At 34.3% G+C, this 16,546-nt stretch overlaps 1 protein-coding gene and 1 long non-coding RNA gene across 2 annotated transcripts in view; one reads left to right on the top strand and one right to left on the bottom strand.

Moving 5' to 3' along the window:
- Positions 1-3,153: 3,153 nt before the first annotated feature.
- On the top strand, positions 3,154-7,023 carry LOC107842246. The gene is made up of 3 exons (XR_001665676.2): positions 3,154-4,771; positions 4,988-5,133; positions 6,702-7,023. It is a non-coding gene; the product is annotated as an uncharacterized LOC107842246 (long non-coding RNA).
- Positions 7,024-7,814: 791 nt separating this feature from the next.
- LOC107843122 overlaps positions 7,815-16,546 on the bottom strand; it is a 12,487-nt gene continuing 3,755 nt past the window's right edge. Inside the window, exons 2-3 of the mRNA XM_016687301.2 lie at positions 8,154-8,232; positions 7,815-8,068 (exon numbers count right to left, since the gene is read on the bottom strand). Coding sequence (XP_016542787.1) covers positions 8,000-8,068; positions 8,154-8,232 — 148 coding nt within the window. The 3' untranslated portion in view covers positions 7,815-7,999. The remainder of the gene's footprint in view (positions 8,069-8,153; positions 8,233-16,546) is intronic.

Here is a 16,546-nt window from a genome sequence, read left to right on the forward strand (position 1 = left end):
GAATGCTTTAACATGGTTAGCATGGAATATCACATGTTGATGTTTATAAACCCAATGGTGAAAATTTAGACTATTATAATACTTAACATTTGAATAAAATTACAAAAAAAAATAAAAATTAGAATATTAGATTGTAAGTGCATTTTAACGATTATTATATATAAATTACTTATTGTTTAAATTTTTCATAGAAAGAGGTTTGGTATATGTTCACATATGTTTTTGAATTCTTTATCTTCTTCTCTATATTATATTGGGAGCTAATTATATATCTCGACGGACTTAAAATCGGAAGAATATATTAAGAGCTAATTATGTATTTTTACCAAAAGAAAAAACTGTAGCTTCGTTGGATGTATTGGGAGCTAATTATGTATCTCAACAGACCCAAAATCGAAATTTTCAGTAATTATGCAAAATATCGAGATTTTCTATAATCGACATTTATGTTGTTTGCTCTTTAATTTATGTTTTTTATTTTCAAATATAAAGACTTAAAAGAGATAATATGGAGTTCCTTCACCTTTACTTAGAGACTTGTGTTCGAGCTCTGATGAGCACTTTCTAATAATGATCATAGCGGTCGTTTGATTGAGAAAGAGTTATCTCGAGAGAACTAATCTTCGTTTGATTGGGAAAGAGTTATCTCGAGAGAACTAATCTTCGTTTGATTAGGAAAGAGTTATCTCGAGAGAACTAATCTCAGGATTCGGGATTAGTTATCCTACCATGCATATGGATAACTTCTTCAATCACTATGGTGTAAATGATGGATAAATAATTTCGATACTAACTAATACCTCCAATCAAATATGAATAAAATAATCTTTCCTTTTATCTTAGACTATTTATCCCCTGTACCTCACACCAAACGACCCCGTATTGTTTTCCCCACAAGTCATGAACCTTACATGCATGACATAAATCTTAATTAAAATATATTTTTCTTACCAAACTCCACCATAATATAAGTTCACATTAAAACAAATAATTAATGATTGCATATGAAATGACATTAGTTGGAAGACAACAAATGGGAGAAAGGGAAATATCAAGTAAGTAACATCAATATCAACACAGCTAGCCCAACTCAAAAAATTAAATAAACCAGACATCTCGGGCTCGAGCTTTGAATAAAAAAGAAAGACAGCTCGATGAACTAAAACTATCGCTATGCGCAATGTCTGGAGAAGGACCTCACCACAAGGGTGTATTGTACACAGTCTTACCTTGCATTTCTGCTAGAGACTGTTTCCAAGGCTTGAATCCATGACCTCCGAGTCACATGACAGCAACTTTACCAGTTACTCCAAGGCTTCCCTTCGGGTTCGAGCTTTGGATATGGGGAAAATTTTGTTGGGAGTGCTACCCCCTTATGGGCCCTGCAATGCGCGATTCGGATTAATCAAAACTCCAATGCGGACACTGAATACCAGATGGGAAACCAAAAAGAAAAAAATTAAATAAACATATATACAATAATAACAATAATATATCAATTGTTAACTCTAACATAAACAAGTTTTTTTTGTTGTTTAATTAAGTTATATATATATATAACGTGTCATTAGTGCAACAATTTTACATGTACGTTTTTATTTAAAATATAGGATTTACTACCAAATAAAAATATAACATGTTGATATAAAAAATTTGACAATATATATGACTTTGAACTCTTTTTTTTTTGTCTTCAATAGATATATTTTAATTTTTTAAGCCAAAGTGTTTCCCAACCTGTTAATAATTTTTTTGTTAACTTGGGCTATAAATATTGGTTTTCTTAGGATATATTTTTGAAATCATTACGGTATCTATTTTAATTTCTTACTTCATAATTTGTATGCCTTTTAATATACAGTAAATTTGTTTTTCTTCCCTAATAGATGTAGATCACATTGATCGGATCATATTAAATTATGTCTCCTTTATTTTCTTAAACCTATAAGTATTTCCGTATTAGTTTTTGTTATTATCATTATAACATTGTTTGACTAATTTCGCATTACGCAACATTTCAATCATAAAATAAGAATTTTAATAAAAGAAGAACAAGGTACTTAAAGAAAAAGATGGATCTTATGTTGCAATAAATGACCAAAAAATGGTTGCAATTAATCACATGATGTGGCCTGTAGAAAATTATGTATCTATACATCCTTCTCAAATTAATATTTTATTTTTGAAAATTAATTTAACTCATCTTTGAAATTAAATTAAGTTGGATCAATTCAATATTTTATAATTAAAAGATAAGTAGTATAAGTTATAATTTTTCACATGTAAATTTGATAAAAAATATATTTTAAAATATTTGTTAAAGTTTTCCTTTCCTTGATTAGAATAGGAAAATGAATATATAGATATATATGTATTGCGATGGACGCAGAGTAAATAGATTAGATTTGAACGCAGCTGTTATTCTGCAGCGATACGAACTCGACCTGCTTTACCCACTCTAGATCATATAGCATGTTAGTGGATGAACGCAGCTGTTATTCCACGGTGATATAGACTCGACCTGCTTTACCCACTCTAGATATCATACAACATGTTGGTGGGTAGACGTGGATGTTATTCCGCGATGATACAGACATGACCTGCTCTATCCACTCTAGATACCATATAGAATGTTAGTGAATGAACGAAGCTGTTATTCTACGGTGATAACAGACTCGACCTGCTCTACCCACTCTAGATACCATACAGCATGTTAGTGGGTAGACGTGGAAGTTATTCTGCGGTGATACAGACATGACCTGCTCTGTCCACTCTAGATACCATATAGCATGTTTGTGGATGAACACAGCTGTTATTCCACGATGATACAGACTCGACCTGCTCTACCCACTCTAGATGCCATAGAGCATGTTAGTGGGTGGATCCGTGTTGGGGGGACATACTAAATGTAACCACCCTAGTAGGGCATTGTGTTGCCTTGCCTTTTTAATTGATACACTATTGAGGATGCCTATTACAAAAGAACAATGAACTAGTAAACTTAATGTGAATTCAAGCAAAATTAAATCAATTGTAACAAAAATATCTCTAGAAAATGATTAAAGAGTGCATATTGATTTTGACAATACTCACATGATAGTTAAGAAGACTTGCTATAATTGTTGTGTGAGTTTTACAAGTAATTCAATTAAATGAAGAATTGCAGGTGACAACTATTTGTAGATTGGACCATAATAAATATTGAACCATCTTAGAAACGTCATTTGCTTCCAATACTAGTTGATCCATTACAATATCCACTTGTCCAAGACCAAGAATTGTGTCATTTGTTTTGATACACTTTTTTTGTTTTCGTTTTCAATCTGGCGTCCGATACCCGCACTATAGCCCATTAATCCGGATTAACGCCGGGTAGAACTCCATTCGGGGGTAGCGCTCTCTACCAAGGATTTTTCCATACCCAGGGCTCGAACCCGAGACCTCTGATTAAGGAAGGAGCAACTCCATTCACTGCACCACATCCTTTAGTGATATTTTGATACACTTGTAACTGCTATAGCAAATACCAAATACCTAATATTAACATATTTTCTTTTCCATTACAATTTTCCTCCTCCAACACTTGTGGTATGAACGAAGTGATGGCCAGTCAAGAACTCTCCATTCAGAAGATAAAAGTTGACGAGGATGTTGCCGTGAATGTGTTGGTATACAATCGGATTAAAAATAAGGATATCCGAAACAAGGCGAAAGTAGCTTCGATGGAGGACAAAAGCAAGATGCAAGCATGAGATGGTTCGAGCATGTGAAAAGGAGATGACAGATGTCCCGATGCAGAGATGTGAGAGGTTGATTATGAATAGAGTTGGGTAGAAGTGATTAAACAGGACATGACGTTGTATGAGCCCAAAGAGGACACAACTTTAGATAGTAGGCCGCAGAGGACACGATTTAGGATAGAAATTTAATAGGTAGTAGAGCATCGTCATGCTTATCCTTTCACACGAGTGCAGTGGTATTTCCTGTGTTATGTTACTCTCGACCGTCTCTTGTACTTCAATTATCCCATTTTGCTGTGATTTCTTTTTCGATCTATTTTGATATATTTTTCTTTGAATGGAGGCTCTCTACCTCCCAATATAACTCAAGGACACAACAGTATGAGCCTATATAACAGATCCACTACAAGTAAGGCTATCTCAACTTCAAATAGTAAGACCAGCAAATCTATTTATTATTAATAAGAGAGGATAAAGCCCCCGCAATAAGCAAAGTATCATCCTTATAAAAAGCCACTTGGCATGTTAATACAAGAAATTAGTTAGGTTTAGTTAGTAGTTGTAATTTTTAAATTAATTTGTACATTATTCTTGGGAGAATGTGGAGATTCTTTTAAGAGTTTTCTCTCACTTATTTATTAATAGATAATTATTATTATTCTATTTTAAACTTTAAAAATGGGGAAGTTATCAAGTCAGTTTCACCTTCTCAACAAAAAAAAATATCAGTTTTAAAAAATGATGAAGACACCATATCTCTCTGTTGAGCTAATAATTTGTAGCACTATCCCTCTAAATGGGTGGTTTTGTATTGATTTTCTCTAATTGACCTTTCAAATTTCTATATCTTTTCTGAATAACTTTTGCATTATAATAGAAACTGCACCTTTCAAAAGACATCCACCACAGATCAATTGTAATTAGTAAACAATAGGTTAACTGCTACAGACATTTTAATATTAAAATATCACGGATTCTCATTCGTTTGAAGAAATTAGCAAGTGAGAAAAATCATGTTACAATTTATAAAGGTGAGTAATTTCTGTTTGCGTTAACTATTTATTTTTTTAATTGATTTCTCTAATTCACCTGTGAGATTTATATGCACTTCTTTTGTGATAGAATGGGTGAGAATAATGATGATTGTTTGACTTCTATAAAGATTTTATCTTAGCTCTTTATTCAACCTTCATATGCAACTTATTGGGATAACACAAATAACCCTTTTCAGAACATATTTTTCACAGGCTTGCAAATACTCTCTTGCTTCACTTGGCGGTTATCGATGAGTTTATATTAATTTACATAATATTTTGAGTACGGAAATCGAGGTTTCTTTTTCGGTATCATCAAAATTTAATACATCTGCGAAAAATTGGCATCACAAGGTTGGGTAAGTTCACAATTTTCGATCTGTGATCTCAGTTGTTGTATAATCACTTTTCAGTTGTGTTATATTTATCCATATTTTCAAAGCCCTTCTTCGTGGATAAATTTTTTTTTTTTTATTATTCGTCTTCTAATTTATCTCTTTTTGCAACAGTGTAGTGTGTTTCAAGGATTTTTCGAGTAGGCGACCAATCAAATATGACATGATTGCATAAAATTATATATGTTCTTCATCTAAGATTTATGGGTTGTTTAATTTATATTGTGCAGTTTTATGTACTTAAACTTTTAATTTGAATTTATTTGTACTTTGTTTGATCATCTGAGAATGTGACAACGTTAAATGATTAACCTAAATTTCAGTTACAAATCACAAGTCTGGCGTAAAACTAATCACATGTTTGAAATATTTTCTCACTTGATAATACCTCTAGCATTTAATTTTGCCAACAAAGGTAATATATATGGAAGTTTCGATCTAGACCTCACCAAGGCTACAATTTTCAATATATTCTGTTGGATATGATTTGAGAATAGTCAAATTTAAACTCTGTAGTAACAAAAAAAAAAAAAAAATTAGTGCAGAAGATATTAGAAAATTAGAAGATGCAAAGCAATAGGATTAATAGGTAATTATGTGTGCGTCATGAAGGAAACATTATTGTTGATACCTGAGATCAGGGTAATTCTCTTGGAGATTTGAACTTTATGTTTTTTCTTTCGTTCGGAATGTGATGGACACTTGATGTAGTCACTATTATTTCTTGGTAATGGACATGTTTAATAGTTCTTGCCCACCTTGCTGGTACAAATTGTTTGCCTTTTTATTTTTTCAGATAAAAGTGGTAATTTCTCTTTATTAATGTTCTTTTTTTAAAAAAAAAAAAAAAGTATATGAGCTTCTACTACCACTTGGTTCAGTGTATCTTGCTAATGTGCAACTGAAAGGAAGAGACGTTTGAATAATTTGTGGTAATCCAAAAGAGGCATTGCCTTCTGTTTTCATTTTCAAAACAAGTGGAGGATGGCAAAGCTATGACACATTTATTGTATGCAGTCTGTATGAGAAACGTAAGAATGAGATAAGTGTGATGCATGTCCATATTGCTTAAATAATGATCTATAGTTTTCTCACTTTTCATTGTATGTTGTATATTCTACATTTGATGCCTGTGAATATTTTTATATTTGCTGTGGCATTTGTGAAAGGTTGAATTCAGGATGCCTACACATGTTTGCAAGTGACCGTAATTGGGAGAGCCACTATTATCACTAAATGAGTTTAAAATTTGAGTAACTTTATACATGAACTAGTAGAAGGAGGTTCGACATCTACTATATATATATTTAAAAAGAAAATTCCACCATGAATAAACAGTGCTAATATTCTGTCGTGTGACTTATCATGAGTCCATTGGCTTACTATATTTTCTTCATTCTATTAGTTATGGATATTTTTGTGTGCATATGTGTATAAGTTGATTTCAGTGGTCTTTTATCTTCTACTATCATAAGAGTGTATACTATTTTTTAGTAAATTTTAACTTTTATGTGTCCTTTTTTCTAATGCAGGAAGTAGTAGTTCACATCAGAGCAAGTTAAATGATGCTAATTGTCAAAGTCTAAGTTATAGGTATAAGTTAGTAACAAATGAACAAGTTGGTGATGGAAGGCACCTTTTGACAGCCCTAGCAGGACTTGTATTAGCAGAGTCTTGCTCAGCATTAAAGTGTAGCTCAGCAAAAAATATAGCTTGGATTACCTTCAGTACAGAAAGCTCAAGTAATCTTCAATAGCTTTTTTCTTGGTCATTTTGTTAGTTAGTGTAATTTACTTTGTCATTGTGTTAGTTGATATAAGTCTATGTTAATTAATGTAAATTCTACAGAGATAATGCTCTATTTCCACCTTGAACTATACACGAAAAGGCTGAGACGCACCCAAACTTTAAGTTGGTCCTATTACCCCAAGTACTAATTAAAATCATATTTTTGACAACCTTAGTGCCTATCTGGCACATATGTGGCACATCACCCACGTAGGCACACGTGTGTGCCATGTATTTGAAACTTCAAAAGTAAAAGGAGGATGATTTCGGATGGATGAAATGCACTTGCATTAATTTTATTAGATACATTGGCTTCAAAAGAAGAGCTTCAACTAAGGTTGTATATGATAAGATATGATCACATCGAAATTGTTTCTTATCTTAAATTGGGTGGAGATTAAGAGTCTGTTGGGATGTGCTTATAACGTATGACATAGTTTTGTTGTTTTGATTTAAAAATAAGCGCTTTAAGTACTAAAAAGTACATAAAACATATTTTAGCTTAAAAGCGCCCTATATAATTCAATTCAGATAGCTAAAACATGTAAGCTATTTTAGTTGAAAAATATGGTTGTAAAATAAGCAATTTCTATGACAAAGCTGCTAACAAGTAAAAAGTTAGTACATGAAAAATAATGTGCTTTCTGCCATAAAATGTCTTTTTAATTATCCTTTCAAAGCAAAAGTTATTTGCCATGTTGTTATTCAAAACTCTTTTATAGTCAATCATATTATCCTATTCTAAGAATTATGAATCTTAATTGAAATTTTCATTTTAATGTTGTAATAACTTTTGCATTAAAATACATTTATTATTTTCTTGGATTTATTTACACTTAATAGAGGATCGGTGCTCATTTGAAAGCCATGAATAATTTGTGTCATGTATAATTTCCAATGATTTGTTTTTAATACTAGTTCCAGAAAACTAAGGGAAGCAATCATGCAACACTTGAAAATATCAGCAAACATTTCTGAGGCTAAAACATGTTTGAATTCATAGTATCAACAGAAATTTCAGATACTGATACATCGGAGAAACTTATGGAAAGTAGACGGGCCAATTGAAGTAGTACGAGTCTCGTGTTGCTTTATCCATGTACTGGTTCCACTGCAATGATTCATGAAACTCAAATGAGAGACAAAAAGCATTGGACCAAAAGCGATAACATAAGAAACTTAAGAACCATGCGTACCTTGAAGTCGTAGTCCTTATTTTTCTTGAGAGCTTTCTTCCAGTGATACTGCTCAAAAAGCATGGCTTTGTCATGCCAGCTGCACATAACACAACATATTCAGTAAGCCGGTTTCTAACATGCCAAACTGTAATCACTCGTTGGGGCGGGGCGCAGACTAAATGGCAATTAGCAATAGTGGACTGCACCTACGCCAAACTACAATTTTCGAAGCTATACTTGCATCCACAACTCATGAAGCATAGTTCTAATGATATCACACACATTAGGAATGCACAGAAGATTTCAATGATGTTTAAGCGAAATGATCAAAAAAAAAAAAAAAAAAAAGAAGGGAATGCATGGACTATGCTTTAATCAATTATCGCTCTTTCCTTGTATTTCATATCTCGAGAGATAAACCTTTAAAATTGTTAGTATATAATTATAAACAGATAAGCATAGGGAAAAGATAACAGTGACCCGAGTTCTCTTCAAATATGATCTATCAACTCCAAATGTGAACTTGGAATGCAGAAGGGAGCCTCATGCCTATCCGAAGAAAGGGGAAAGAAAAGAGAGAACGAAGCCTCATATTACCGTTACTACCCCTTCAGTTCACTCAGACTCCCACCAAACAACCCTCTTTGCACCAAATTTTGCAAAAAGAACATAAACCTCCGTCATCTTTTCTTTGTCTTACGGACCTACCCTATTACTAAGAAAAACATGAAAGATCAAACAGATAAGTTCCAACAAGCTAAGCATTCTACAGTCATCATTTACTGAGGCTTTTCTATAGTGAATGAATATGGAACTGTTCTACAGAGATGCGTCTCATGGCTCTAATTCGGTCGTCTTGGACAAAGCAGTACTTAAGAAGTTTCAAAGATTTAAACCTCTGACCAAGTTCGGGTGAGTGTCATCTTCCTTTCTTCGAGTTAGTGCAAACTCTAAGACCATTTCCCGGGTTTGATGCAATTGTCAAATGTCCTCAAAATTTGTAGTTTTCACTTCCCTTAACGTGAATCCTTGATCCATTTTTGTAATCAACAAACATTTTGTTCGTAATGAGAAACAGAAGAAAAACTATTGATAAGGATTACACAGGAGGTGCATATAAGAGGATAGAGTCAACCAAAGGTTGCTGGACTACTTCAAGATTTGAGTTCCTACTCTTGAAGACTATAGAGGAAAATTGAGTAGATAACTTATGGGACCAGGGTCATCTTGTCTTTGAGATAGGTAGCATTAGCAGGGGCTTCTTTTTTTCCCTCGTATTTGGGTTCGGGTTTGAATTGTAAACATATTTCCCCAAGTAATTAAAAATTCAGCTACCAAAAAAATATTGAGGAGGATCAGGAGTTCAACTTATCGCACTGCTCCTTTGTTGTTCAGATGACGACAGATGCCAGTTAGCTCGAGAAATGGTAACTTGAGAAGAACGGAGCACAAAATAGAGAGATGTGTATGTGTTAAGTTTTTAAACTGGAAGAATGAAAATAAAACACAGACAACCTGCTACAATGAACCAAACTCTACTTACTCAATCCTTTTTATCTGGCATCAACTTGGAACCACATGCATCTAAAGCACCTTCTAAACTTCTGCAACTCAATAATTCTAATAACGATTTTAAGCCCTCAACATACTAATGACACTTATTTCAGCAATAAAATCATGCACTAATGAAAAAAATCACTGAAGGCCTCACTGTCGCTTAACAACCCAGTGATACTTACTATAGCAACACTATATTCTTCCAGCAGGCGTTACAGTGTGCACTAACCTTCTATTGATGTCTGCAAAACTAATTTTTTGTATTATATCCACTAAGAAGGTGTGGAAACCTAAATACACAACCTATATTCACCGATATTTCCATTTTGGAACATGTCAAATGGAAAAATTGACAGTGTTCGGGACATCTCAACCGGCATGGAGAAAGGGCTAAAGAGAGCAAGCAAAACAACCTTACTCAACCCCTCAAATCAATAACAGATTGGCTCGATATCTTTCTTGATATAGACTATCCCCACAATCTTTCACTCTAAACTGTAAAAATAAGCGAGCTGTGTAAAGTCAACAGCCCCTAACTTTATCATAATCACATCGAGAACAACCTTAATTTTATCATGATAAATATCAAGAACTGGTTTGAAGGTTAATTACTTATCCACCCAAGAAGTAAAAGGAACTTGCAAGGTGAAAAAAGACCTCCGTTGTATTACAAGACCAAATGGACCTCAACTCTACTTCAATTCTAGCATCATAATTTGATATACCATATGTCTTTATCCGAAATAAGTTGTTGGCGGCTATATGGATCCTTTATATCAGTTATATTCTATTCAGACCTATTTTATGCCAATACAAAGTAATTAGTCATTTACGGCAAAGTAGGAGCTTTCTAAAACTAGAGGTAACAACACCAATTAAAAGTAGAAGCATTTGATTGATCCCCAAAGAGACGTACAAGTTCCTAACTAAACTACAAAGGCTCCTAACAAGCACCATATCTACTTTGTCTCTGCTGAGATTTGAACCTCAGACCTCATGGTTCTCAATCCATTTCAGTGACCACTAAGCCACACCTTTGGGTGCCCAAAGTGTCGTTATTTTCAGCTTTTGATTCAGATCTTGCTAGTTTTGTAGCTAACACAATATCATCTGCAAAGAGTTTTCTCTTCAAAACTCGTACCTAAAACTATCGATTAGCTCATCTATCACTATAGAATATAAATATGGGCTCAACGCAGGTCCTTGGTGCAACCCGCAATTATGGAGAACTAATCTCCTTCCACTATTCTCCCACTTGAAACCACTCTCACACAGAGATTTTTTTTTAAAAAAAAGGTGGTATCCGGGCTACCTTTTTCCCGCTCCTCAACTAAATCCATGGGATACCTACCACCTCCCACGCAATAGATGGAAGAATCACCTAGTATTTTTTTGTCTTTGCTGGGATTTGAATTCGAGACCCCAGGCTCTCAACTCACTTCATTGACCACTAGGCCACACCCTTGGGTACCTCTCACACAAAGATTTTAAGATATTTATAGACTCTATATGAATACATCTCTTCTCAACCACTTTGCGAATTTATTTTTCTATGGCACTGTAATTTAAGGCAATGAATATTCAGTGACGTCGTTTAATCTTTTTATTCTTGTATATCTTCATTTTTTATAACCGTGAATCTCCATATATTAACAAAATATAAGCCTTTGTAGTAGAACTACTACGCATAAATTCAGACTCGTTCTCTTTTACCCTTATAATGTCCCTAAGTCTATGCTCTACTACTCTATCCTTAAATTTCATTATATGACCATTAAAATTCTATACTAAAATAGTCGTTAGTACAACTTTGAATATCTTCTTTGTTCATACTTATTGAAAATAATGTACTGCTTCCCACTTATTTACTCTTTTTTCTGCTCCTCAATACATCCTTGAATACTTGGTTATCCGTACTACTTCGAACTCTCCATGGCACCTCTGATCTATAGGAATACCATCTCAATAAACTTCACTTCTTCGGCCCTCGTATTATTCGTGCATCTTAGTGGAGCTAATTTCACAAGTGAAGCTAGAGTTTTTATCTATCACAGACGCGCCAAAATCCATTATTCATGCTGAGTAATTTATTAAAAAAGCATCTACATCTCTAGGACCATCTATATTCAAAACTTATTAGGATCTCCTTTAATACACTTAACTTTGTTCAGATTTTAACCCTTTCTTTTCTCTCTCAATCGTGCTAATTTATACATTTCTTTCGTCCTTTCCTGCCTTCCTAACTTTTAGTACAAGCCGTCTAATGCTTTTCTGGGGCTTTGTGAATCACCTTCTTAGTTCTATTATTATTTTTGGGGGATGATCGAAAAATTTCCGAGGGCAAAAGGTGCACGGTTTGAAGCTCGGTCTAAAATGAACCCAACCCTCTATCCTTCTTCACTCAAATAAAAGGCTTTTGTCTATGGCATGTTCGAACCCGTGATAGCGTCTAATCCCAACAAAACATGTTCGTTGTAACCACTAGGCCAAAGACCAAGGGGTTCCCCAGCTCTATTGTTCTCTTTAAAGACTTCTCCATCTTCTATTGTCAGTAATATTTTACACCACACTCTCTCTTGCTTTAATGGCTCTTTCCATCACCAACACCATATGTTGATAACACTCCTCAAAACTAAAAGCACGCTATATAGAACAAGAATTGAGCCGAATGAAAATAACCCCTTCATCACAGTCTCTCTCTTGCTTTAATAACTCTTTGCACCACCAACACCACAAATTGATACCGCTTCCTCAAAACTAAGAGAAACTATATAGAACAAGTATCGAGCCAAATGAATAAAACCACTTTACCACTCTCTTGCTTTAATAGCTTTTTGCACCACAAACACCATAAGTCCATACTACTCCTCAAAACTACAAGCAAACTATATAACAAGAATTGAGCTGAATAAATATAACCCCCTTACCACTCTCTCTTGCTTAAATAGCTCGTTGCACCACAAACACCATAAGTCCATACTACTACTAAAAAATAGTGTGCTTTAATAGCTCTTTGATCCAATAACACCACAAATTTATACCACTCCTCAAAACTACACGCACACTATATAGAACAAGAATTGAGTCCAATAAAGGTAACCCCTTTACCATAGTCCCTCTTTCTATTGATTTAATAGCTCTTTGCACCACAAACACCATAAATCGATACTACAGTCAAAACTCTCTATAGTGGCAACGTTTATCCGAAAATTTTATGGTTGCTATAAAGAGGTGTTAAATATGTATACTAGCATTTGACGTTCGAATCACATTTAGCTGCTATAAACAAAAGTATGCAAAATTAAAAAGACTATGAATATTAAAAAGACACTATTAGTAGTTTTTTCCTGTGAAGTTATGAAATAACTTATGTGCACCATTTAAATACAATTTTTTCCTTCAAATTAGATATTCGTACTTGAAATTTATTGTGTGCATGGCATTAATGATGATTACCATAAATATTTTGATATTTTATTTTGTACATAATATATTTCTTATAAAATATTATTACATAATATTTGAGTATGTTGTTATAGAGAGGTAATTTTACAAAAAGTGTACTGCTATAATGGACGTCATTGTTTTATAGGTAGCATGTCGGTATAGAGAAGCAAAATATACAATAACAACATAGCCAGTGTATTCCCACATAGTAGGGTCTGGGGAGGATAAAATGTACGCAGTCCATACAACTACCTCCGAATAAGTAAAGAGGTATTTCTAATAGACCCCCGGCTCAGCACAAAAAGATAGTAAACAAAGTCGTAATAAAACATAAAACAAGATGAAATAACAGAAATAAGACACCCATAAAGTAGTACTATACACTATCAAACCGAAAGCACACACCTCACCCAAACCCTCCTACCTAACTAGAAACTCCAACCTCTGTGCAAAGCCCTACGACTACTAGCAAGGCTACACCAAAGCACTCTTATTTACTGGCTATGACTCACCCACACGCACCAGCCCTCTAACCTAATTAGCGTCCTCTACATCTTCCTATCATGTCCTCAGTAAGTTGTAACTGCTCCATGTCATGTCTAATCACCTCCCTCCAATATTTCTTCGGCCTACCTCTACCCCGCCTGAAACTATCCAAAGTCAATCTGTCATACCTACGAACTGGGGCATCTGTGCCCATCATCATCAAATGCCCAACCCATCTCAACCTCACTTTTCGCATCTTGTCCTCCACCAAAGCCACTCACACCTTCTTCCGAATGGTCTCATTCCTAACCCCATCTCCCCTAGTAAGTCCACACATCCAACGCAACCTCCTCATTTTCGCCACCTTCAACTTTTGGATGTGAGAGTTCTTGAATGGCCAACACTCCGCTCTATACAGCATGACTGAACCACTATAGAATTTGCCTTTAAACTTGGGAGGCACCTTCTTATCACACAAAACTCCCGAGGCGAGCCTCCATTTCATCCACACTATCCATAGAGCCGACAATATGTGTCAGGCCCGTTGGGCCGGCCCGACCCGACCTGTAATTTGATAGAGTTGGGCTTCAATTTTTATAGCCCATTTAAGAACAAGGATTTTTAGCCCGGCCCGGATAAGCCTGTGGCCCGTGGGGCTTGAGCAATGTGGGTTGGGCTAACCCGTGAGCCAATCGTAAGTCAAATACAGACAACTATTTAGATTGATTATTAGTATTTTTATCTGGTTCGAAGGATATCATGTCAAAAGTTATTTAATTTTGCTATTCAGAGTATCTTTTGGGGTGTCGGAGACTTGATTAACAAGTGTTAACACTATGTAATATTGTCTGGTACTACTTATGTTTATTAACATTCTAAAATTAAATTATAAAATATTATTTTTTAAAAAGTTGGCTGGCCCGTGAGGCCCGCAACTCACAGAGTAATAGTGTGGGTTTGGTGTTTTTTGGCCCATCAAAATGATGGACCAGCCCGGCCTGGCCCGTCAAACTCAAAGCCCGGATAGGCTGGGCGAACCCGTATTGACAGCTCTACCTGCTCAATACAGTGAGTGACATCTTCGTCAATCTCTCCATTCCCCTGAATCATAGATCCAAGATACTTAAACCTATTCCTCTTACAAACAAAATATAACACGAAAAGTCGATTCAGGAGAAAATCAATTTGTTATAGTGAAATGTCGTTATAACAAGGTGACATTATAGAGAGGTCTGATTGTACTCCTAAAAAAATATAAGCAAAACTATATAGAACGAGAAATTAGCCAAATAATGATAACCCCTCTATCGTGCTCTCTCTACTTCTCCTACTTTAATAGCTCTTTGCACTACCAATACCACAAGTTGACACCATTTCCTCAAAACAACAAGCACACTATATAGAATAAGAATTTAGTCAAATAAATATAACCCTTTTATCACACACACTCTCTTTCTCTTTCTATAAGCACACTATATAGAACAAAAATTGAGTCGCATAACCTTTACCCCGCTCTCTCTCTCTTTCTTTAATAGCTCTTTGCACCACAAACACCATAAGACTATACTATTCCTCAAAACCATAAGCACACTATATAGAACAAGAATTAAACCAGATAAAAATAACCCCTTTACCATTCTCTCTTGCTTTAATAGCTCTTTGAACCACAAACACCAGAAATCCATACTACTCCTCAAAACTATAAATGCACTATATAGAACAAGAATTGAGCCGAATAAAAATAACCCCTTTACCACTCTCTCTTGCTTTAACAGCTCTTTGCACCACAAACATCATATGTCAATATCCTTCCACAATAAGCACACTATATAGAACAAGAAATTGACCAATAAAGAAAACCCTTCATCACACTCTCTCTTGCTATAATAGTTCTTTGCACCATAAACATCATATGTCGATCCCACTCCACAATAAACACACTATATAGAACAAGAAATTAACCAATAAAGATAAAATTTATCACACTCTCTCTTGCTATAATAGCTCTTGCACCACAAACACCATCAGATCATACTACTCCACAATACTATAAGCACACTAGATAGAACAAGAATTAATCCAATAAAGATAACCCCTTTACCACTCTCTCTTTCTTCTGACACTCTTTGCACCACAAACACTATCAGTCCATACTTACTGCTAAAAAATTGTAAGAAAAACTATATAAAAACAACAAATTAGCCAAATAAAGACGAATTTATCAAATTAACAAAAAAATATGAAAAAACAGATATTGCATTACCAACACCACTATTTGATACCAACTTCCTTGAAACTATAAACACACTATATGGAACAAGACTTGATCCAAATAAAGATAACCCCTTTACTACTCTCTCTTGCTTTAATACCTCTTTGCACAATAAACATTATAATTCCATACTACTACTAAAAAATTGTAAGCAACACTATATAAAACAAGAATTGAGCCAATAAGTATCACTCTTTTACCACTCTCCCTTTCTTTAACACTCTTTGCACCGCAAATACTATAATTCCACAATGAAACCTAAAAATTTATTCCTTTATCAAACAAACAACAAATATGAAAAAAAAATCTTGAAAGTGAATTTTCTGGTTTTACTTGCACCACAAACACTATAATTCCATACTTACAACTAAAAAACTATAACCAAAACAATATCGAACAACAAATTACCCAAATAAAAACAACCCCTTCATCAAACAAACAACAAATATGAAAAAAAAAAGAACATTCTTGAGAAAAAGGAACATTCTTGAAAGTGAGTTTTTAGGTTTTACTTGCACCACAAACACTATAATTCCATACTTATACCTAAAAAACTACAACCAAAACAATATAGAACAACAAATTACCCAAATAAAAACAATAACAAATTACCCAAATAAAAACAACCCCTTTATCAAAAAAACAACAA

The sequence above is a fragment of the Capsicum annuum genome, chromosome 9 (genome assembly GCF_002878395.1).
Source record: "Capsicum annuum cultivar UCD-10X-F1 chromosome 9, UCD10Xv1.1, whole genome shotgun sequence".
NCBI classification, from domain to species: domain Eukaryota; kingdom Viridiplantae; phylum Streptophyta; class Magnoliopsida; order Solanales; family Solanaceae; genus Capsicum; species Capsicum annuum.